Source organism: Polistes dominula, unplaced genomic scaffold, assembly GCF_049000335.1.
Source record: "Polistes dominula isolate Pdom_NZ unplaced genomic scaffold, Pdom_raw_medaka contig_26, whole genome shotgun sequence".
Lineage (NCBI taxonomy): Eukaryota > Metazoa > Arthropoda > Insecta > Hymenoptera > Vespidae > Polistes > Polistes dominula.
This window is the reverse complement of record NW_028300939.1, coordinates 14,142-36,854: the sequence shown is the minus strand read 5'-3', so window position 1 is coordinate 36,854 and position 22,713 is coordinate 14,142. Positions and strand designations below refer to the sequence as shown.

At 31.1% G+C, this 22,713-nt stretch overlaps 1 protein-coding gene across 10 annotated transcripts; it reads left to right on the top strand.

Moving 5' to 3' along the window:
* The first annotated feature begins 4,895 nt into the window (after positions 1-4,895).
* LOC107073414 (temperature-induced paralytic E) lies at positions 4,896-22,649 on the top strand. Of its 10 annotated transcripts, none has more exons than XM_089171499.1 (7): positions 4,936-5,031; positions 6,519-7,540; positions 7,855-8,317; positions 10,079-10,396; positions 10,873-11,066; positions 14,370-14,692; positions 17,129-22,649. In XM_089171499.1, exons 3-7 carry the CDS (start codon positions 8,113-8,115, stop codon positions 17,190-17,192), a joined length of 1,104 nt encoding a protein of 367 aa, XP_089027625.1. In that variant the 5' UTR covers positions 4,936-5,031; positions 6,519-7,540; positions 7,855-8,112; the 3' UTR covers positions 17,193-22,649. The 10 variants fall into 10 exon arrangements, with proteins under 10 accessions (XP_015189545.1, XP_089027625.1, XP_089027627.1 ...); XM_089171501.1 differs by having other exon boundaries at positions 4,942-5,031; positions 7,405-7,540; XM_089171498.1 differs by having other exon boundaries at positions 4,965-5,031; positions 5,382-7,540.
* The last annotated feature ends 64 nt before the right edge of the window (positions 22,650-22,713 follow it).

The following is a 22,713-nucleotide window of genomic DNA, read 5'->3' as shown; positions in this document are numbered from 1 at the left end:
CTTCTTTTTCTCTTGTTAATTTTAAAGAAAGACAAAAAAATGTAAAAAAGATAATCGGAAAATTATATTAGCCAGATTGTTAAGTGAAAAAAAAAAAAGAAAAAAAAAAAAGAAAAAAGAAAAGGAATATAGGTTTTACTATCAAGGGTTTATTATCCCTTGTTGTTAATGTCTCGGAATTCTTCTTTTCAATCGTCTGCGAATTCGCGTTAGCCCTGCGGCATAACTCCGGTACTTTCTTTCTTTCTTTCTTTCATATCCTTTTTAAAAAGGAAAAGTACCTTTACTCTTGGGATAGAATAAGAGTCGCAGCTCAAAGGGATGAAGAGAAAAAGGAGGAGGAAGAGGGAGAGGAATACCAGAGCGTAAAATCGACCGCTTGATCGAGCATTGTCTTTTCTTTATTATCGTTTCTCTGCCACTTCAATTTAACTTTTCTCTTTTCTTTTCTTCTTTTTTTTTCTTAATAATTCATTTCTCTCCTTTTCATCCCCTTTCTTCTTCTTTTTGTTTTCTTCATAACAGGTGTAGTTTATATGGGAAAACAAAAATTGTTCCAACCTGCATTAAGATATTGTAGTTTTGAAAAAATATTTTACATTCAATCTTTTGTTATCTTGCATGTATATTCCTTTACCATAAATAGATAACAATTTCCAATATTGTCAATAAGGGTGACCGACTCATTGGTTGCAACAACATTATTTTCTTTCTTCTACCTTCCACCTTTTACCACGTTTTCAATCTGTTGTTAGACAAATTCATCGAATAAAATGAACTACCCTTTTTTATATTTCTTTGACTCTCGTCTTTTCCTTTTCTTTCCTTTGAAGGATAGATAATATTAATATTAAATTTAATAATAATAATAATAATAATAATAATAATAATAATAATAATAATATTAAAATTATTATTTTTATTATTATTATTATTATTATTATTATTATTCTCTCTTTTTAAGATTATTCCTGTCGAGACTTGTTGTATCGATCATTTGACAAAAATACATTCGTTCAAAGTTGACACACATTTTTCAACTATACTTTATCAATTATTTAATCGTACTAATTTTATATCTAACGATACGGGGTCGTGAAATAGGGGATGTGCGGGTGGTGAGGTGGTACCGGGAAAAAGTTTGGAATTAATTAGTTCGCTATTTCACCTTGGAGTCATTTACAATCTATACGAGGAATGCATTCAGAGATAATCCTGGCTTCCTCGAGGGATCCACGAGTTTGCGAAAGTCGGGGTGAAAAGGGGGTGGAAACTTCGATTGAACGCGTTGTTTCGAAGTTAAAACGGGAATGATGTGTATGTGTGGGTATGTGTGGGTGTGTAGTATAACGAATCCTATAACCAAATTTGGGTCTGAAGGGGTTAACGAGAAAAATGAGATTGATTTAATTCTTTTTTTTTTTTTTTTTTTACAGAATTCAGTTAAATGTATTGGCTTTATCGGTTTGCTAATCTTCTTCTCTCGACTTGTTTACAATCCCATTATCCATATCTATTTCTTCTCCTTAGCTAAGAGCACCTTCTCGATGATGATGCACTTCGTGGAATAAATTATCAATAAATGAATATATCTCTACTACTGTAGGATTAGTAGTACTAGTAGTAAGAATCAACATATGGTCAGACAAGTAAAAAGGGAGAAGACTTCGTAAACATTTTGTTCGCAATATAAAATACGAATATATTTTCTGAAAATTGTTATCAATACTTATTGAACATTACTTTCATTCCGTCGAATATATATATATATATATAAAGAAGAGTATCGATTAATATTGCATGCATACGTATATATATATAAGCGTACATACATAACATGCACTCGTTACTTTCGATAATATCGTCATAATATTTTCCAATAGAAAAGTAGCGAAAGGTCTGATCGATACTTTCTCATTTCTCTTGTGAAAAATATAAAAATATATACATATATAAATAAAAAAAAAAAAAACTCATTCGTTTTACCGATCTGCATCGAGGTTATAAAAATTTATTGAAGCTTGCAAGCTTTACGACTAAGAGAGACACACACAAATATTGTAGACATTTCTTTTTCGTTGGCTCATTGCTAAGAGAAGAGATTGAAAAGGTGGAGGAGGAGGTGATGGGGGTGGAGAAGAAGGGTGCCCAAGGGGTAATACGATGCTCCATAATAACGACCTCTTCTTTTTTTTTTTATCCCTTTCCACAATTCTCACAAAACAATCGTACCGCATTAGACACGGGATTTTGTTTTAACAATCTCGTAGAAAATAATAATAAATCTAAATGATTATTATCTGTTTTTCTTCCTTTTCTTTTTCTTTTATATTCTTTTATGTGAATCTATTAGATGTTAAATAGTTTCAACAATTGTGCAAACGATCAATGTCTCGTAAATAATTTCATTAATGGTGGAAGAATTCTTATTGTTATTTATAAAAATATAATTTTCTTAGGAACGTTAATATAGATAGAAAAAAATGTCGTCAATCGAGACAAGTTGAACAATGAATAGAAAAGGGAAAGAAGGTGTTATATTTCTCTCTGTTATAAAGAACATAGATGTATTGTTGGATGTAGTAAACCCATCGAGTTGTATATCGGGGGCTGTTCACACGTCGGTTTTATCGATGATCGACCATGTGTGTTCGTGTTTTCAAATGTCCAACGTTAACCCATCTCGACGTTTGAATGGCCGTAAATGTTATCGATCAATTGGAAAAACTAAATGTTTTTCTCTTTGATCAACATTTTTTTCTTTTCTTTCTTCCCTTTTTTTTCGTTTTAATAATTTTCTGTGTTATATATTTCTTTTCTTTTCTTTTCTTTTCTATGAATTAAATTTAATATCAACGATTAAACGTGCTCTAAGTAAATTTTTAAAGATTGCTTCATTTGTTTGTCAAAAGTTAAAATTCCAACCAAGTGTATTAGATTTTGAATTATTTCGAATATTAATTATAATAAAATAAAATAAAATAAAATAAAATAAAATAAAATAAAATAAAATAAAATGAAAAGAAGAAAATGGGTAAGAAAGTAATACAAGTAATACAAGTAATACAAGTTAAGATGTTGTTGCACAGGTGTGTTATTAAGTTGTATCAGCTGCTTTGGTTCCTTCTACAACATATAGATCTATTTAAATCGATTCTTTTCTCCCAGTTGGCCTATTGTTTGACTCGTTAGAAAAAGGAAAAGAGGCTTTATACCGACTAGCCACTTCATATTCAAGTGTTAACGAAAGCAAGAAGAGAGAGAGAACACTTTAGTAGTAGTAGTAGTAGTAGTAGTAGCAGTAGTAGTAGTTGTACCCAGGAACCACCGACGTTGAAAGAACTGTGTGTATCTCACGATCGGTTGACAAAAGCTCAACGAAAACTCGCGAGAAAAACACGTGTCAAGTTTTCCTCTCGTCTTGAAATTAAACAACTACTTTTGCTACACTCTACTACTTGTCTAATAAAACAAATATTCCTTAAGCACATTAACATTACAGTTTTTTTTTTCTCTTATTAAAACGATTACACTTTCTATTTTTTATTAATTTCAATTAAATTCAAATTTTATTGTTATATTATCATAAATACTAATATTGAAATGTTCATTTAACCCTTTCCCCTTTTTTTCAATTCTTCTCCTCTTGAAGTTCTTATTCATAACATATTTCGTTCTACTTTTAACTAGTAGCCTCTTTCTCTTTTGTTTATCATAAAGTATAATGATAAAATGCATTGTTTAACATCGTACTAAAGACTTCTATTTCAATGTTGTCTTTTTTAATGGCATTTGCACTATCGCTAACGTATTTCCCAACGTTTACCGACACATTTTGATTGACAGAACGTTATACTGCATGAAAACCTGGTTAGAGGAGAATATTCATTGAGACAGGAAAAGGACAGGCCCGATACAACCCAACCGGTAATTGCATTTTCGTATTCGTACCTACTACAAATATTGTAAGGGTTGAAGGGTGACGAGGGGCAAGACAAAAAGGAAAAAGGGAAAAGTGATTGGGTATTAATTAACATAAGAAGATGCATTATACAGACTTATCTCGTACGAATCCTGTTCGTTATATTTCCTGAAAGATTTCAATAAGGATTCAAGAACATACATCGCTTACTAACATCCTGAAGAAATGAAGAGAAAGAAAAAAAATTGGAAAAAAAAAGAAAAAAAAATAACAGAAAGAGAAAGAGAATGGAATGGGGTCCAATCGATTTAAACGAATAAAGAAAATCGTATCGTATCGAATCGATCGATAAAACGTTTTCGCTCTCTCATAAATCAAATTGTCATTGAAATCCTTTGGCGACATTCCAAGAATGACCGTTGGAGAGTTTATCACTTGGGATATTTCTCTATATACATTTCGAATTGTAAACCATATATACATACATATATACACATCGAGATCAATTGTGATTGGAGAAGGATTTCCATCAGAGAATGATACAAGGACTAATATTATAATCTAATATATTTAACTCGTTTGAAAAGTACTCATCAAACAAACAAAATTAACAAACGGAATATATTTTCATATAAATACTTAAAAATTCATTTATACAAATCGATTTATATTAAAAAAAAAAAAAAAAAAAAAAAAAAGAAAAGAACTTCTAGAGTAGTAGTATGAAAAGTATGAAAAAGAAGATACGTGAGGAAAGAAAGAAATAATTTAAAAAAAGAGAGATAGAGATGAAGAAAACGTAAGGGGTGAAAAGAAAGGGAAAGAAAAGGGTACTAGAGAAAGAAGAAAAAGTTACACCACGCGGGGTGTTTTCAGAGAGAAAATAAGAGTGGTGGTGGGATCTTTCTAGTGATGGTGATGGTGGTGGTATTGGTTGTGGTGGTGGTGGTGGTGGTGGTGGTGGAATCGGTCGATGCCACCAGATGCCGTCGTGGCGCCAGTGTCGGTCAGAAAATAAGCTCGCCCAAAGGTACCCTAGACTGCAGTAGCCCGGCATCCGTCGGCGCCGCGGCCAGGGTTTCGGAAAAATAACTAGGAAAAAAGCGGCGGTGTGCTTTTAATAATAACGTCTCCCCCCCCCCGTTTGTTCGTTCGTTCATTCGTTCATTCGTTCATTCGTTCATTCGTTTATTCGTTCATCCGTTTATTCATTCGTTCATTCGTTCGCAAGCTCCGTCAGCTTGGGTCGTTAACGAGCATAATCGACGTTATTCGATCACGATTCTTCTTTTATCCCATTAAAACCATATTAATTTATTTTTTTTCAGCAAAAAAAATATCTATATATATATATATATATATAGATAGATAGATAGATAGATAGATAGATAGATAGATAGATAGATAGATAGATAGATAGATAGATAAAAAAATGAAATAAAGAAAAATTATATTGAAGTATGAACACTTGAAAAAAAAAAGAAGAAGAAGAAGGAAAGGTGTACGTTCGACAATGACGATTGCTTATTAAAGAAAAAGAACTATTATTAATTTAACATTAATTAATCGTTGAATTAATCGAAACGGATTAAATGATCAAGGTGGAAAAGTAGTATATTCGTATAGTGAAATAAAGAAAGAAAGGAGGAACCCGGGTGGACGAGAGAAAAAGGGTGGTTGTTGAACGCGCGAGGCCAACCCAGGAGGGTGAAAAAGGAATAAAAAAAGAAAAAGAGAACAAAAGGGAAAAAGTGTGAGAGAAAGAGAGAGAACACAGGATGCGGGGGCACAGGAAGAGGGCGCCAAGCCCCATAGATTTTTCTTCTTCTTCTTCTTCTTCTTCTTCTTCTTCTTCATCTTCTTCTTCTTCTTCTTCATAGGGGGTACCCATTTACTTTAAGGAAAAAATAAAATATAAAACTAAATAAATCAAAGAAAAGAATAGAAAAAGCTTTCGAGAAAGCAGAGAGCTTTTACCTAATCGTACTTTCGACCTAGCTCTCGAGACTCGTTTCATTTCGTTTCCTTTCGTTTTATTTCGTTTAGTTTCGTTTCGTTTCATTTTCTAACGTTGTCATTTCAATGTCTTGTTACATTTGGCCAAATAAATAAATTTTATTGTTTAAATTTGACGATATTTTATACATGTATATATATATACATATATATCCTAATTCAATGGGTTTTGATAAATCGAAAAGTTATTTTTAGAAACGATATTGGTAGATTCAACCCCTACTTTTTCTCTCTCTCTCTTTCTCTTTTTCATTCTCTTATTATACATCCAACGAAATACGCATTAACTTGTTCTCCATTTCAATTTTATTACACTTTAAAGCAAACTCTTTAAAATAATCAAAACTTATTAATATGTTCTCTCGTGACAATAGACAAAATTTCTGTTAGTTAATTCGTTAATTTTTTATAACGAAATCTGTTATTTTATTTTTTTTTTAATTTTATTTTTATATTAAATAATTTGATAATTTTTTTTTTTTATATTAACGAATCGAACTTGGAGCAACGACTTTAACTAATTTTTTTGTACCTTCATCCCCTTCCTCATTATGTTCATTTCGTTTTGATATTAAATTAGAAACGTTTTGGACATTACGTACATATATATGTACATACGATGATATCGATACGTACGTAACGATAGTAGTGAAAGCGTGTTCTCGATGTGTTCCACTTTCGAGTCCGACGAACGCGTTGACACGCTCGATCGAGCGTAATTAATTAGTCGTGGCTTCGTAGTAAACCCCCTACCCCACTATCACCCTTTACCACCCCCCTGCCACCCTTTCAAATCGTTTGGCTACGAATTTGCGTTTCGTGGATTACAAACGCTATGTGCAAAAGTAACGATAATCCGGAAGAAGATACTTGACCTCGAAAATGAAACGCGTTAAACGACAGAGCTTTAAATGAAACCCAAGCAAAGTTAACCAATCAACCGATCAACCAATAAAATCTCGATTTTACTTTAAGTAAAACAAACAAGAAAACAAATTTAATATCAATGAAAGGTTTGTCACCCTTAATAATACGACAGGTTATAGTTTAAAAAGGGTAGTTTAAAAATGTTTAAAAATACATCTTCAATGAAGTTACTATAGGATATCGTTATAAATTATATTTTTTTTCTACGAGTATTTTTTTGTTTGTTTGTTTGTTTTTTGTTTCTTTTAAAAAGAACTAGCTCAAGATTTCTTTTTGTGTTAGGGTTGGGGGAGGGTGTTGGGGAATGAAAGAATTCAAAATATGGGGCAGTAGTAAAGTAAAGAACTTAAAGGCGATCTGTAAACTTCGTGTTGTATGGAAAACTCGCGTGTAACATCATTTTATTATTATACTACACACATTTCTTTACAATCCTTTTTTTTTTTACAAACCCCAACCCCACCCACCCCATTCCATCGTATGATGTTGTTAAAAATATTTGAACCCTTGGAAAAAACATTATTGTGTTTAAAAAACAGAAGACGAGAAAAAATATTGAATCGAAAGGATTAATTCGATCAATCGAAACTTGTTGATGAAATTTTAAATACAAACAAAAAATTATTAACCTTTTGAGAGTCAAATACATTTCATTAAAATGTTTTATGGGAACAGGTAAATTAGTGCGAGAATGTTTTCGTTGATTGATATTATTAAACCAAATGTTAATAATTAAAAGTTTTATTGTTTCTTAAACATAATTTTACAAAACACAATGAGCAATATACTACAAAACCAACATAACATTATTTTCAATTCATAATTGACAAACAATACGTCTAATTGATAGATAAACTAAAGCATTTAATAAAAATGTTCGAAAGTACGATAAGGATAATATTAATTCGAACTAACTAACTATCAAGGATTCAAACTTATTTTATTGCAGAATATTTTCAATATAAATAATAATAATAATAATAACGCAGATCTTCTGCTTCGCCTCTTCGACGTCTTGTGTGAAAACGGAGCTGAATAATACAAGGACACGAGGAAGTGAAAGGATTACAAGGATTAATAATAATAATAATAATAATAATAATAATAATAATAATAATAATAATAATAAAAAATAAAAATAAAAATAATCGTCGTCATCGTCGTCGTCGTCGTCGTCGTCGTCGTCGTCGTCGTCGTCGTTGTCGTCGTATTTGTAAAGAAACGAGCACTGCCGTTTGTTCTCCGACATGGCGGACGAAAAGGAGAAGCAGACGTTCCTGCAAAAACTACTGTTCTACACTACCGCGTTCTTCATCCTCCTCAGCACCTTCAGCCTCTTCGCCTTCCTCTTCTTGGTCCCCTTCGTCATCGACCCAGCTTTTACAACAATCTTCATGCAGTTTGACACTCGGCCTGCCGAGTGTGTCACCATCGACGTTGAGTCCAGGAGAGGTGAAACATTCGATCTTCTTCTTCTTCTTCTTCTTCTTCTTCTTTCTCGTCAAAAAAAAAACCGACCCCCAAATCTCACCCCTACTCTCACTCATTCACACACTCGATTCTTCTCCTTCTTTTTCTTCTTCTTCTTCTTCCTCATCAGAAACATTCAACCCTCCCTCAACCCCCAAAATCCCACCCCTACTGTCATTCACACGCTCACTTTTTTATCTTTCTTATCTCTTCGTGTCAGAGAAGTGTTTGTTAGTTATCCTCTTGTCTCGTTTATAAGTTCGTTGTTTGGTTGGTTCATCGTTCTTGTTTGGTGGTTATTATTTGTTGTTGTTGTTGCTGTTGTTGTTGTTGTTGTTGTTACTATAGTGTTGCATGTATTTCGATCAACTCATCTGTTATGCGAACAATTATTTGTTTCTTGTAATAAAGAAAATAATATTTTAATGAATGATATATTATAAAAATACTATATCATTGTAATATCGTGTTAATTAATTTTTTTAAACAGCAACTTTAGTTTTCTTTTTTTGTAAATTATGTTCATGAATTTTTATAGTATCTTCGATAAAAAAAAATATACTTGTTGGTGAATCTAATTAATGATAAGCAATTTTAAGAGTCCAGTTCGAGAGACTTGATTTATAATGATTTTTATTTACAATCAAAATGTTTATATTTTTGAGGAATTTGAGGAATTTGTGTATGTGTTTGTATGTGTTGTGTGTATACGATAGCTTCGAATATCTCTCTCTCTCTCTCTCTCTCTCTCTTTCTTTCTTTTTCTTTTCTTTATTCGTTAAATTTTTAGGATTGTGATAATAATTAAAAGATTTGTATAAATTAATTAGGATTTATATAATAATGAATAAATTAGGTAACTTGTGAAATAAAAGAAAGAGAGAAAGAAAAAGATTTTCTAAATGATAGGATTTAAGATTGACGCAACTGGTGTCTTTTTACTCTTGATATTATCCAAACCTGGTCTCGAACGATCCAACACACTTATATTCGTGCCCCGCGGTACTTTTTCATTCTTTCGTCAACCCCTCATTCTAACACACTCGACAACTACTCTTCTCTCGAACGTCATCGTGCATAGGAGATGGGGATGGGAGGTGTTAGTAGTAGTTAGTAGTAAAGGTGTTATATACGTTCAAGTATTGAACTTTTTGCTACTCTCGATAACACACCGTAAACACACTCCCCCGCAATATTCGATAAACAATTTTAATATCTCGAGATTTTGTTTCTAATTGTTAAAAACATTTCTTTCAACAAATTTATCTTTGATAAAGATAAATTATAAATATTCAACAAATATTTTGTATTTCTTATAGAATTTTATTTGATCATCAAAATTATATCTCAAGTTTTTTAATGGGTTATGGATATATAAAAAGATATTATTCCTATGCACGCTTTTCTTTCATTATTTCTCATTTCCAAAGTGTGTGTGTGTGTGTGTGTGTGTGTGTCTTCGTTTTTTTTTTCCTCCAAGAGGTCACACAATGATGTACTTCATTCATCATTTTAGTCATCATTAATCTTATTAGAATGAAAATCAGCATTATAGTAATTAAATGAAATCAAAAGAGATCAGATTCTCGTTCTACGTTCATTCATTGGATAGTGTTTGATCAATGTTTGGTTTTTTTGATTGGGTTCATTTGAGAGAGAGAGAGAGAAATTTAGTATGAAAACTACGAGTGGCCTCGTTAAGTTTCTATTCCATGAAAGAACGTTGTTGATCGTTGAGTCCAGGTACGAGCAACTGCTCATGGACGTCCTGTAGAGAGGGTTGCACCAAGGAGTTGTATGATTGCACACAAATACGTGTTAATTACAAACTACCGATTAATGGGTCATCCAATGAGGATGAGGCTGGACCAGTTGAGGGAGGCAGGGCGGTAGGAGGTGTCGAGGATGACGAAGACAACAGGAGGTTGTACAAAAAACCGCGTTATGAGCGTGCCCTAAGGGATTATGATTATATCGAAGATCTCGACGATGATGATTTTGCCGAGGAGGATGATGAGGATGATGATGATGATACAGGACTGCCGAAACCCTTTCCTACAGGTATACCAAACTTGCACCCTCTAACCCCTCCCCCTTGGTGTTCTTCGTTTAACAACATTCCATCGCCCTTTAGGCAACAAACTTAAAGTGTGGGCCCTTATGCGACCCCCACTACTTTAGAGATTTAACAAAAATAAGTTGTTTTTAGAATGACATTGTTTTAGAATTTGTTTTATTTTATTCTACAAAGCTATATATAAAAACATATCAATTGTTTCATTGAATGAAAAAATGCAGTAGCTGGGAGGGAGGAACTTGTTAACTAAATTCATCTGATTATTTTTCATCTATCTGTTGAACAAAGGATCAAAATCATCATTAAAAATTGACATGAGAAAACGAAGGACACCGTGTTTCTTTTAGGACAATTATTATCCAGATAAGCTCTTTTTATTTTTCTTTTTTGTGTAAACGTCTACACAGCAGCTCTAATAAAGAAAGATCGTTGCTCGGCGATAATGAAACGAAGTTCGCAGGTCTCATGGGCAACGATTCCGAGTGGTACTTCACCGGGGCCAAGCTGTTCCCGAACGTAAAAGGCTGTGGATACCCTCCAGTCCTGAATTGCAGTATTTTCTACCAGCAATATGCCAACATAGGGCATAACTTTAGCTGTTACTACTCAAAAGTGGATCCCGGAATAGTCATCAGCGAACTCGACATGTGGCAGGTCTCACAACGCTTTGGCATTCTCATTTTTTTAACATTTGTTTTTATTTTTCTATTTTTTGTTTTTGTTTTGTTTTTTTCATTTCCCACAACTCATCCCCACATCCTAACCCTTTCGTTATTTTACATTTCTATAATTTCTTGACACGTTTTATATTTTATTTTGTCATCCTAGCTTGTGCGTGCGTGTAAGGTTTGACGTGATCTCAGGTAAAAAAGAAAGGAGGTCGTTTTGTTTCTCGCGTGAAAACGATCGAATAGCTTACATGACCTCGAAAACCATAACATTACTAACACACACACACACACACACACACACACTTCATTTATTTGATCTGCGTATATGATCTTTATCCTATTTGTTTCTCTATTTCACCTCGAACTTACGTACATTTTTAAACGTATTCTTGATTTGACATATTTTTTATGTTTGATAAATATTATATTATATCAATTTAATAACTTTAATACGATATATAAGATATATAGAATAATATATCAGGGGTTGGTATTATCGTTGACTCGTACTACTGCGATATCGAGGAAAAAACTACGTGAACGAATAAAACACAAATAAAAGGAGTGAAAAGTTTTTAAAGGGTTTTCAATCGACAAAGGCAATAACAAAAAACTATAAACACAAATATTTCACGCGTGAATGAGTTTTGTGGTTTAAGAAAATAGAAAATTAAAGGAACAGTAGGGTGATGGAGCAAACAGGAGGAGAAGGGAAAGAAAATTTCGTTTACTTTTCAAACTATAACTCGAATGATATTAAAACCCGTTCTTCTCTCTTTTTCTCAACTTTTTTGTTACTTTTATCAATTCTCACGCACACTCACATACATACAACACATGTCGTGTAAAACTACGTGTGTTTGTATGTATATATACAGGTATTAAGTTGACACGTGGTCATATATAACTTTAGCAGAAGAAGTTCACTTTTGCAGCAGCAAGGAACGACGGCCTTTAAGAATCGATATACTGCAGGTGCCTATTCATTTAGGTTTTCCTATTCATCATGCTACCCGTTATGCGACTCCGAAATGTCTCACTCAACGACAGTTTCTCAAACAGCTTTACGAGTCGTTCTTATTAACGTAGATTTACGTTACCGCTAATTAGGACATGGTGAATCTTCCTTAGCGATCTTTTAGACTTTCCATCCCTTACTAAAAACCCCACCCCTAACCCACACCCCATCTTCATCCTTCTCACTCCTGACTTTCTACTCTTTTTCTCTTTCTCTTAATAACCAGGCCCTGAGTTCGTCTTAAGTTTCGTTTCTTCATTGTTGAAGGATAAAACGTAGAAGAAAGAGAGAGAGGGAATTAAAAAAAGGGCAAAGAAATTCTTGACTACCTTCTAATTACTTCTTTTCCCTTCTCTCGTGTTTTCTCACTCTTACCCGATTTTTTTTTTTTTTTTTTTTTTTTTATTTGTTTTTTAACGTTTAAACATTTTTTGTTTTAATATAATTTCTCATTCAAAATGAATGATCATTTTATACGAAACCATTTTTTTATTTTTCTTTCCTTTAAGATAATATTATTTAATTAAAAAATATATTATTCGTCGTATCTCGATGGAAATATATGAGCACACAATAAAAACAAAAAGAAAGAAAATTCAAGAAAAGAATAAAAAAAAAAAAAGAAATAGAGAAAATAGTAAAAAACAGACAGAAAAATCATTCTAAAGGGTTTTTCCGTAAGGAAAGAAATATCTTTTCGCGATCGTGGAACAGGAAAAGTCTCCAGAGTGCTTCGCGTCAAAATGAAATTTCAGATAAGAGGGAAAAAGTAAAAGAAAAAATAAAAAAGAAAATAGACACGCGTATATATTTGTATAAGACGTGTGCATCCTTCTTCGTATATATATATATACATGTAAGTAAATATGCGTGTAAAATACAATCGATGGTGGTGGTGGTGGTGGTGGTGGTGGTGGTGGTGGTTGGGACACGAACGATTCGAGAGTCAGCGTTTTATAAAAGAAGAAATCTTTTTGAAAGCCGAAAAAGCACCCTGCGCGATGGCAGAGTACTTTTGCAAAAGAAAAAAAAGAAAAAAGATCTCGCGAGAGAATGCATTTTTTTTCTTTTCTTTCGTGTTCTAGGCGTGTAGTAATAAACGTTTCACGTAAAAGTCAGAAAGAGAAAAAGAGAGAAAGATGATTCTGTATAAAACATCGATGAAAACGTAGCCTGTGGTTTTTTTTAGTTAATATACCCAAATACAATGGGTTGCGTCAATGGTTGAAAAACGAATGACTGTACCTGTGATAAAAAGAAGTGACGAAAAAAATGTATTATATTTTTTATCACAAATTTCATGAAGTCAACTTTGTTTTATTTTGATTTCTTTTTCTTCTCTTTAATTTTCAATTTATTTTTAATATTTTAATTTTTAATATTCATTAATATTATATAGAATTAAAGAGAGTATGTAGGGATGATGGAATATAAAGAGTAAGGTTTATCTTTTTTATTTTATTTCCACCCAAAGAAAGAAAGAAAGAAGGATGAGAGATTGTTTTTCGTGCAGTAGTACGAGCACGAAATATCCCCGACATTTTTCTCTCTTTCCTACCGTTTACAATTCGTAGATGTTTTTATATTTATTTTATGACTACTCCCACCCCCTGTTCTCCCCTTTTACTTTTTGTTGATCCATTACATCCAGTAAAAAGGAAAGGAAAGGAAAGAATGGAAATAAAATAACCGAGTAACTAAAAAAAAAAAACAAAAAGATCCTAGGATAGGATCGACAGCAGTAATAACAGTAGTACGAGTCACGAAATAAAACTCCCCTCGTATCTAACAACCATCCAAATGGTTTCGTTTAGTTTAGTTTCAGGTTTAGTTTAGTTTGCTTTTCTCTTTCATACTCTTTTTTTTTTCGTACTTACATTTTATTCGCAAAGATTATTATATAAACAATAATTCATTTCACGGAACAATTACTAGCAAAGAAGTGTCATTAACGATAACAACTAGTCTTCTTCTATTTTATTTTCATTTTTGAAAATACAAGAGCATAAAAATAAGACAATAAAAATCCCACAATAATTCCACAATAATTCCACAATAATTCCACATGCATCCAATTCAATTCACAGCTGTTAGTTCATTTCATTTAATTAATCAATTCATTGAATCATCTCTTAAAAATCATCTCTTAACTTAAAGATGTTTTGATGTCATATGTTAATCGTATAAACTAAACACAATAGAAAATTAAAAATAAAATCATAGTAAAGATGAAAGCTGACAGTGGGTTGCGCAAAATGCATTCTCCAGGTGTATATGAACCTGGTGTACGCGATGGCAATTCCGATACCATCATTCATAATATCGGTGATATACCTCACCATCGCCTACTTCAAGATCTACAACGAAGACGAGGTTAGCCTAGTTGACGGGGAGGCAGGAGAGATTTGTCCCGAGGGGGTAGACGGAGGCAATGGTACACCTTTGCCATTAACTAGCGCTGCTCTTACACCTGGAAGCGAAGCTTTTAGAGAGGATCTAGCAAGCTTCGGTCATCATATGAAGGTCGCGATGGCTGATGACATCAGTAGGGAAAGTCTAGATGGCATACCAAATTCGTTTTCGATTCAGGGGTAAGCGACAAAAACATCAATTGCATTAAATCATCCCTTCAAATAGGCGGTTTTTTTATTTATTATTTTTTTTATAAGTAGGGGACAGAAAAAAAAATAAATATAGGAAAGTGAAACGTTTAGAATAATAATAAAATATACTTAATATATATGTATATTATTAATTGAATTTACTATGAAACATAATTATGTATCTTTCCACCTTTTACATAAGTATCTCAGCATTATCTTACATCAAATTATTTTGTAAAAACATGGGTACGTTAAGGTGATCCTATTATAAGAGTAAATCCAATTGCCGTTGGTCGTTTATGGTTAATAATATTTTCCTGTGTGGCATGCACACACGCGTCTATGTGTGCTTGTATATTTTACGAGATTTTATTGTCCAGTCGAGTGATAGTAAATGTCGATCATGCAACACTTGGCTGGCTTTTAACGCAGTATACTACTATATGACCATTACACTACTACTACTACTACTACTTACTCCTAGGTTGCACAGGTAGCATTTATATTCTCACGTCATTTTCTAATATACTTTACGTTCAATGGAAAGGGCTTCTGTTCGATTTATCTTAAATAAAAATTGATTTGTTAAGATAATTGTCACGACACCAATCTCAACATAATCGCTTTAAATCACCCCAACCACGTAGTTAAATAAAAAATAAGTCAAATAGGATGAAATTGAATGGTCAAACACTTAAATCATTCAAGCTTTTATTATTACTATTATTATTACTATTATTATTATTATTATTATTATTATTATTATTATTATTATTTAAATAGTTGCACTTTAAGAAACTACACATACTTGAATCTTTTTGAAAACTATAAATGCATTTGGTATGGTGGTGGGATAGATAGGTATATCATAGAAAAACCAAATAATAGTTCACAGTTTACTTCCTATAACCACCCCATTCGATGTTTGATCAATCAGAAACGCGTATTGTCCGCGGTTTTGTATGTATATGTAATATATAAATATCATAGTGTGACCGAGTAGTATTCTCTCTCTCTCTCTCTCTCTCTCTCTCTCTCTCTCTCTCTCTCTCTCTTTCTATTTCTCTCGCATGTTAATAGACCTGGTTTTCAGTATCATACTTAACCGATATATCGAACGCGATTACACGGCCAATTTGACCGCATCGGCCTAAGCCCCAACATGACTAGGATTTATCCGATGAACTAACATAAGTTTACGCAAACATTGCAGATTCTTGCATTTTAACTCTTTTTCTTCTTTTTATCCTTTTTTTTTCTTTTCTTTTATTTTTATTTTTATTTTGATAATTCATTGAAAATAGTCTTTAGACTTTAGGTTAAATTACTGATTTATGTTTAGGATATATTAGTTGGACGTTGTTCTGTAAATTTTCCAGATGTTTCTACCAAATCGGTGTTATACATGCCAACTTGGCAGCCCTTAAACTGTCATAATAATATTCACTATACTATTTACGATGGCGTCTTGCAGTCTAGTTTCGTGCCAAGGGTTCGCGTTTCTATACTCAATAAATATATATATATATATACATGTACATATATACATATTTACTATATATAGAATAAATTAAAGAATGTTTCTCTGGATATTTAGAACAACAACAACAACAACAACAACAAAATTAACGTTATTTGCAATAACCAAAAGTAGTCTTTAAATGATTAGTTGTAGTATACATAAAAAAAATCCTTTCTAGAAGTTTCCCGTGATAGAAACCAAACATCCAAGCTTAAGCCTTCGGACGATGTTGGATACCCCCATCCACCCCCCCGGATGAGGGGTAAGTTTATACATTTTTAAAAGGTACTTCGATCGACGTCAATGAAAAGAAAGGCCACCACCCGGTCGCGTAAGGGTAGTTGTGTCGCGTCGATAATTTCGCAAAGAACGATTTAACACACGACCATCAGGAGGTGGGTGGGTGGTGTCTACATATATATGTATTTATATATTAATATGTATATACTATTTTATTCGAGTTTTCATAACTTTAATTTTGCTAGGAAATAAGAAATAGACCAAAAATTGGAAATAAATTTTGAAAGAAGTTGAAAAAAAAAGGAAAAAAATAAAAAACGTTATACTTATATAGAACGAGTTAGAGGAAGGAAAACGAGGTAAACTAGGTAGCAGCAGCAAGGACGTAGCCCAAGCATCGATTCTGACCCAACTATCTACGCCCCACCCTTGAACCTAACACCAGGACTCTCCCCGTTTCAGAAGGGAGGCCACCACCACCCCTTTCGCGAAAAAGCTACGATTCTAAACGACTTTTATAATTTCAGTCGTTCCTCATTTTACAATATTCCTTCTAAAATATATAATAATAATAATAATAATAATAATAATAATATATATTTTAGTGAAAATATTTTTCAAAATATATATGCAAAAATATATGTGATATTTATTTGTTATAGCAACTTGAGCAAAACGATGACGACGAGTATCTCAACTCCCCCTGGGCCGATGGCAGCAGTCTGAAACGTCATTTTCATGGTATGAATAACATCTCATGGAAACCCCATTAGAAAAAAGAAAAAAACCATCAACGCATCTTCTCCTTTTTCTTCGTATTTGCCCAAAATTAAAAACGTTACGTCCAGAGAATGGAAATAAAAAAAGAAAACACGAGAAAGAGAGAGAGAGATCGATGGATTATCATAAATAAATTATTATAGTGTTACATATATATTCAATTGAGACGTTTGCTAACCGTAAAGAGCCAAAATTCTTTTACCGTTTCGAAATAAAAATAAAAACGCGTCGTCCTTTTTAAAAGAGTGAATCAGAGGATAAATAAAAGGATTAATTAATTAATTAATATAATAAATTATGAGAGGGAATTTGAAAGATCCACGGCCGTCCCTCCACACCTCAAAACATATAATTATATATATATATATATATATATATATATATACACACACACACAACATTCATACAAATATATGTAAACATACGTATTTATATTTGTATGCATGTATGTAGATAAATATAAAAACATATATAATTTGATTTTTTGTCGCTTGGTGTACACATATTGCCGATAGGTCGATGATTATTAAGAAATAATTGAAAAAATGAATTTAAAAAAATTATAAAAAGAAACAGGGGGAAAAAGAAAAAATGAGATGAAAAAAAGGAAACCATAGGTGTGTACGTGTGTGTGTATTTTTTTCCGTGCAAATGCCGATCACAATACGTTAAATTAGAAAATTTACTATAATAAAATTGAAATATATATTGAAAATTGATTTTTTTCTTTTAAACGAAAAAGAAAAGAAAAAAAAAAGAAAAAAGAAAAAAAAGAAAAAAAAGAAAAAAAAGAAAAAAAGAAAAAAAGAAAGGGATTTATGCTAAACTTTATCGACAGAGACAAAACAATATTTTGTGAAAAACATTTTTCTACTCGATAATAACCGCCATGAAGTGTAAAGGAAAAAAAAAAAAAAAAGAAAAGAAAAAAAAAGAAAAAAATTGCCGCTTCCCTTCCTCTTGCCTCTCGCGCCAATCATTTGCGTGACAAAAAAAAAGTTGAAAATATTCAATTTAAAATAACATAACATAATATAACATAATTAATAATAATAATAATAATAATAATAATAATAATAATAATAATAATAATAATAATAATAATAATATGTAATATAAATAAGAAAATGAAGGAGATGAAAAAGTGAAAAGAAATTTGTCAAAACGACGTAAATTCGTCCGTACGTTTTTATCGTCATCGTTCGTCGTTTTTTCGTATTTATCATTTTGATATATATATATATATATATAAATAAAAAAAAAGTAATATTATATTATTATTATTCCTTGAGCACTTTTTGCTAAATTCGAGAACCCGGTCGAGCACGCGAGCTTTTTTTATTGTAACGATGTTCAACCCCTAATTTTTTTTAACTGTTTTTCTTATTTAAATTTGGTTGAATTTCGACAATGAAAATTCTATTCATCATTAATTAATTTATTAGAAATTTGTTCTAATTCTCATTATTTGTGTCAAGTGTTATGATGATTATATTTTTGTTATTTTCGATGACGATTATGAAAAAAACGTGGCTGTACTAAATAATAGAGGAAAAAAAAAACGAAAAATTAATAAGAAATACAAATGTATAATACGGTGAATCTTACGTTAGAGTTTTCATCATCATAATAATAATCATAATCATCATGGGTATCGTTGTTCCTTTCGAATCTGTCCTACGTGCTCGACCGACGATTGTTGTTCTCGATGAAAATGAAATAATCGAAAACTATCTCGGCTTATTATTATTAAAACAAGCGTCTGTCTGCCGATAATTTATTGAAATAATAAGAATTAGAAAAATAAACGAGTATACAAATTCCCTCTGGTTCACTCGACCACACCGAACGGGTATATCTGAGGTAATAATAATAATAATAATAAAATAATAATAATAATAATAATAGTATGAATGAAAATGTATTTAAAAAAGAGAAATAAGAAAGATAAAAAAATGACAAAAATGGAACAAAGGAGCGGGGAAAGAAAATGATAAAAAATTTCTATTCGTAAAAGAAATGCGTTGTTACTCGTATATTGTATATATACATAATATAATATTTCAAAGTCATGTTATTTGCAAACAACACGAACGGATTTGAAAATAAATGGCGAGAATAAAAATGACATATAAATATATAAAATAAATGCAAAAAAATAAAATATATAAAAGAAAAGAAAAGAAAAGAAAAGAAAAATAAAACATAATAATAGTAATATTAATAATAATAATAATAATAATATTAAATAAGAAAAATGGGGGATGAAAGATGTCAAGTTGAATTAAATATTAAAAAAAATATCGTTATTATAAAAGTTATAAAAAATATTAAAATTAAGTAATTCGCTTGCTGTGTGATTCATAAACGCATCCAAAAATCACTGTGCATTTTAGTAGATACACACGAACAACACACTCAAACACACACACACTTTTATCGAATTTATCTGCGAAATTACTTTGTTCTCGCGAATCTGTGAAATACACAAACAAACACACACATATATATATATATATATATTATATACAACCACACACAAAAATAAACAAACAAACAAAAATACGATTTAACACCGTAAGAAAAAAATGAATAAAAAAAATCAACTACTACATTGATGGAAAATGATTGTTGCCCTAAAGTGGCAAAACAATTTTGTTTAATATTAAAATGTCTGATAGACAAACTTTCACACAATTTTCACACACGCTCGAACGAAAATCCGTTCTTATATTTATTAAGATTTTTTTGAAAAAGGAAAAAAAAAGAAACAAAATACCGAAACTGAAAGAAAAGCATGGGCTATAAACGATAGGAAAAAAAAAAAAAACAAAACAAAACAAAAATAAAAATAATAACGTTACAACAAACAAACAACCAACAGAAAGACCGATCCATACAACCGAACGAAAGAAGAGAAAAACATATATCTCCACCTAAAATCATCGTCTCGTTTGTTTTAAATAACAACAAAATATATAATATAAATAATAAGATGAAAAATATATATATATTTAAAAAAAATGAAGGATAAAAAAATCCCAAAGACTATGCTCGTAACTGCTGCGTTCTCATTCTCGTATATCGTATGATAAAATCCAAAAGAAAAATATAAAATGAAGAAAAAAAACGAAGAAAAAGATTGGGAGACGGACAAAAGGAAAATAATAAAAGTAAATAAATAAAAGAAGGGGATAAAAAGATACAAGGATAAAGCACTTTATACGTAAGATAATTCTCCCTATAGTTATTTATAAGTATATTAAAATATAAATAACTAACGCAAGTGGTGCAATAGAAAATTTGCTCGTCGTATACATCGATCGATATCCATGGCCGAATATATTTCTAAATTTAAAAAACAGAAAATACATACATACATACATACACGACAACTCAACATTGCATATATGCATCATATATACGTATATATAATAATATATAAAGAATCTCGGGCAAAAAAAAAAAGAAGAAAGGGCCGTAAAAATTTCGTTTGTTTTTTAACATTCGTCGTTCTATACACACACACACACACACAGAGTTGATGCATCTATGTCAACCGGAAGTATCGACCAAACGAGTTCGAGCATGCAAGTATCGGCTCGTTACTTCCGTCAAAATCAGTTCGAGTTCTTTTTGATTTTGATTTTTCACCTAACTCTGGTCATCAAGATTTTTCTTTCTTTGTTTTTTTTTTTTTTTTTTTTTTTGAAGTCATCCAACGCGTCAGAAATATTTGGTAAATGTATTAATGAAAAATATAATATAACGTACGTTATTATTGCGCCACGAGCGTTAGTTAATTATTGGAAGGAATAATAAAATGAATTGTTTTTATGGATTAAGAAACAAGTTGTCTGTGATTTATAATTAAATGAATATTTAATAAGTATTAACGGATAATGAAGTTAATCGAAGCCGTTGATGACACACTGATAAATTAAATGAAATAAACAAAATTAAATTAACATGATGAAGATTTTAAAGACATTAAGAGATTGATTAAGAAACGAGAGTTTGAATATAAACGAAAAAGTGAAAAAAAGAAAACTAAAATAAAGAAAATAAAAAAAAAAAAAAATAACACATAATGTTTATCCGAAACAAAAAGGGTAGAGCAATACGATATAGTGAAAAAAATAAATAAATAAATAAAATCGCATTAAAACGAAATCATTGCAAAGGAATCCTAGAGAAAAAAGAAATAATTAAGAAATAAAAAAAATTGCGAAGAAAGATGATATTATATACATGACATTTAATAGAGATGATTTACGATGAAAAAAAAATAAAAAAAATAAAAATAAAAAAGCACGCAACTTTAAAATGTAATAAAACAAGTAATAATAAAAGAAGAAAAATATCATGTAATTGCTGTTGTTAAAAAAATATTTAAAAAAAATTGTACTAATAATTGCGCGATATTAACGAGAGAGAGAAAAAATAATAATTAATAATAAAAAAGAAGAAGAAGAAGAAGAAGAAGAAGAAAAAAAAAGAAAGAACGATTTAACAACGACGGTATGTGCGTGGCTGTTGAACAAAATGTGCGTGGGTTGGAGAATGAATAAACAAAATATTTAAAACAATTGCTCGAGACTAGGTATCAAGAAAAATATATAAAAGTTCTAAATAAAGAAGAAGAAAAGAAAAAAAAAGGGAAATGGAGTTCGGCACTTGATCGTCGCGGCTAAAAGAAAAAAAAGTACTTCATAGGTTTTATTAGGTAGATAATTTATATAGAAGCGCAAAGAAAGAAAAAAAAAAAAAAAAAAAAAAGAAAAAAAAACACCAAAAATCGTTCCTTCCACCCGCTCCGGCCGTATAATATTTGATTATCAATTTGAAATAATTAATTATCGCATCTCTCATACGAAAAAAAAAAAAAAACTTACACGCGCACCTCAGAGAAATGCAAATTAGTGCGTCATTTTACTAATGGGGAGGGGGGAATAAAAGTAAGCAAACAAATAAGACGAAATAAATAAATGAATGATATTAATAATTAATAATTAATAATGAGTAATAATAAAATAAAATAAAAAATACGCCATTTTTGTCTCCTCTCACCGAATAAATATATAATAAGTTGTTCAATGAGTGTCGCGAAAAATGTTTAAGAATAATTTTTGTACAGTTTTGGGGCACACACGAGAGAGAAAGCAAGAGAAAGCAAGAGAAAGCAAGAGAAAAAGAGAAAGAGAGAAAGAGAGAAAGAGAGAAAGAGAGAAAACGTGCAATATATTGTCATCTTTATATTTATGTACAACAATAATGTTTAATTATCGTCAATTTTTCGATATTATTATGAACTAATGATCAATTTTCGTGTGAAAGTGTATATGGCTTTTTCTGCGGTTAACAATAAAATGTTGTCGAAGCTTTTTTCACGAGACGTAAAAACATTTTACGATGATTGTTTAAATCTAAAAAAAAAAAAAAACACCCATTCTTTGCTTCCCAGCCT

Excerpts from the sequence above, each read along its gene's own strand:
- LOC107073414 (XM_015334059.2), top strand. The coding sequence starts at position 8,113 with ATGGCGGACGAAAAGGAGAAGCAGACGTTCCTGCAAAAACTACTGTTC. Across the intron at positions 10,397-10,872 it reads GCCGAAACCCTTTCCTACAG|GTCTCATGGGCAACGATTCC; the intron begins GTATACCAAACT and ends CGAAGTTCGCAG. Across the intron at positions 14,693-17,128 it reads AATTCGTTTTCGATTCAGGG|CAACTTGAGCAAAACGATGA; the intron begins GTAAGCGACAAA and ends TATTTGTTATAG.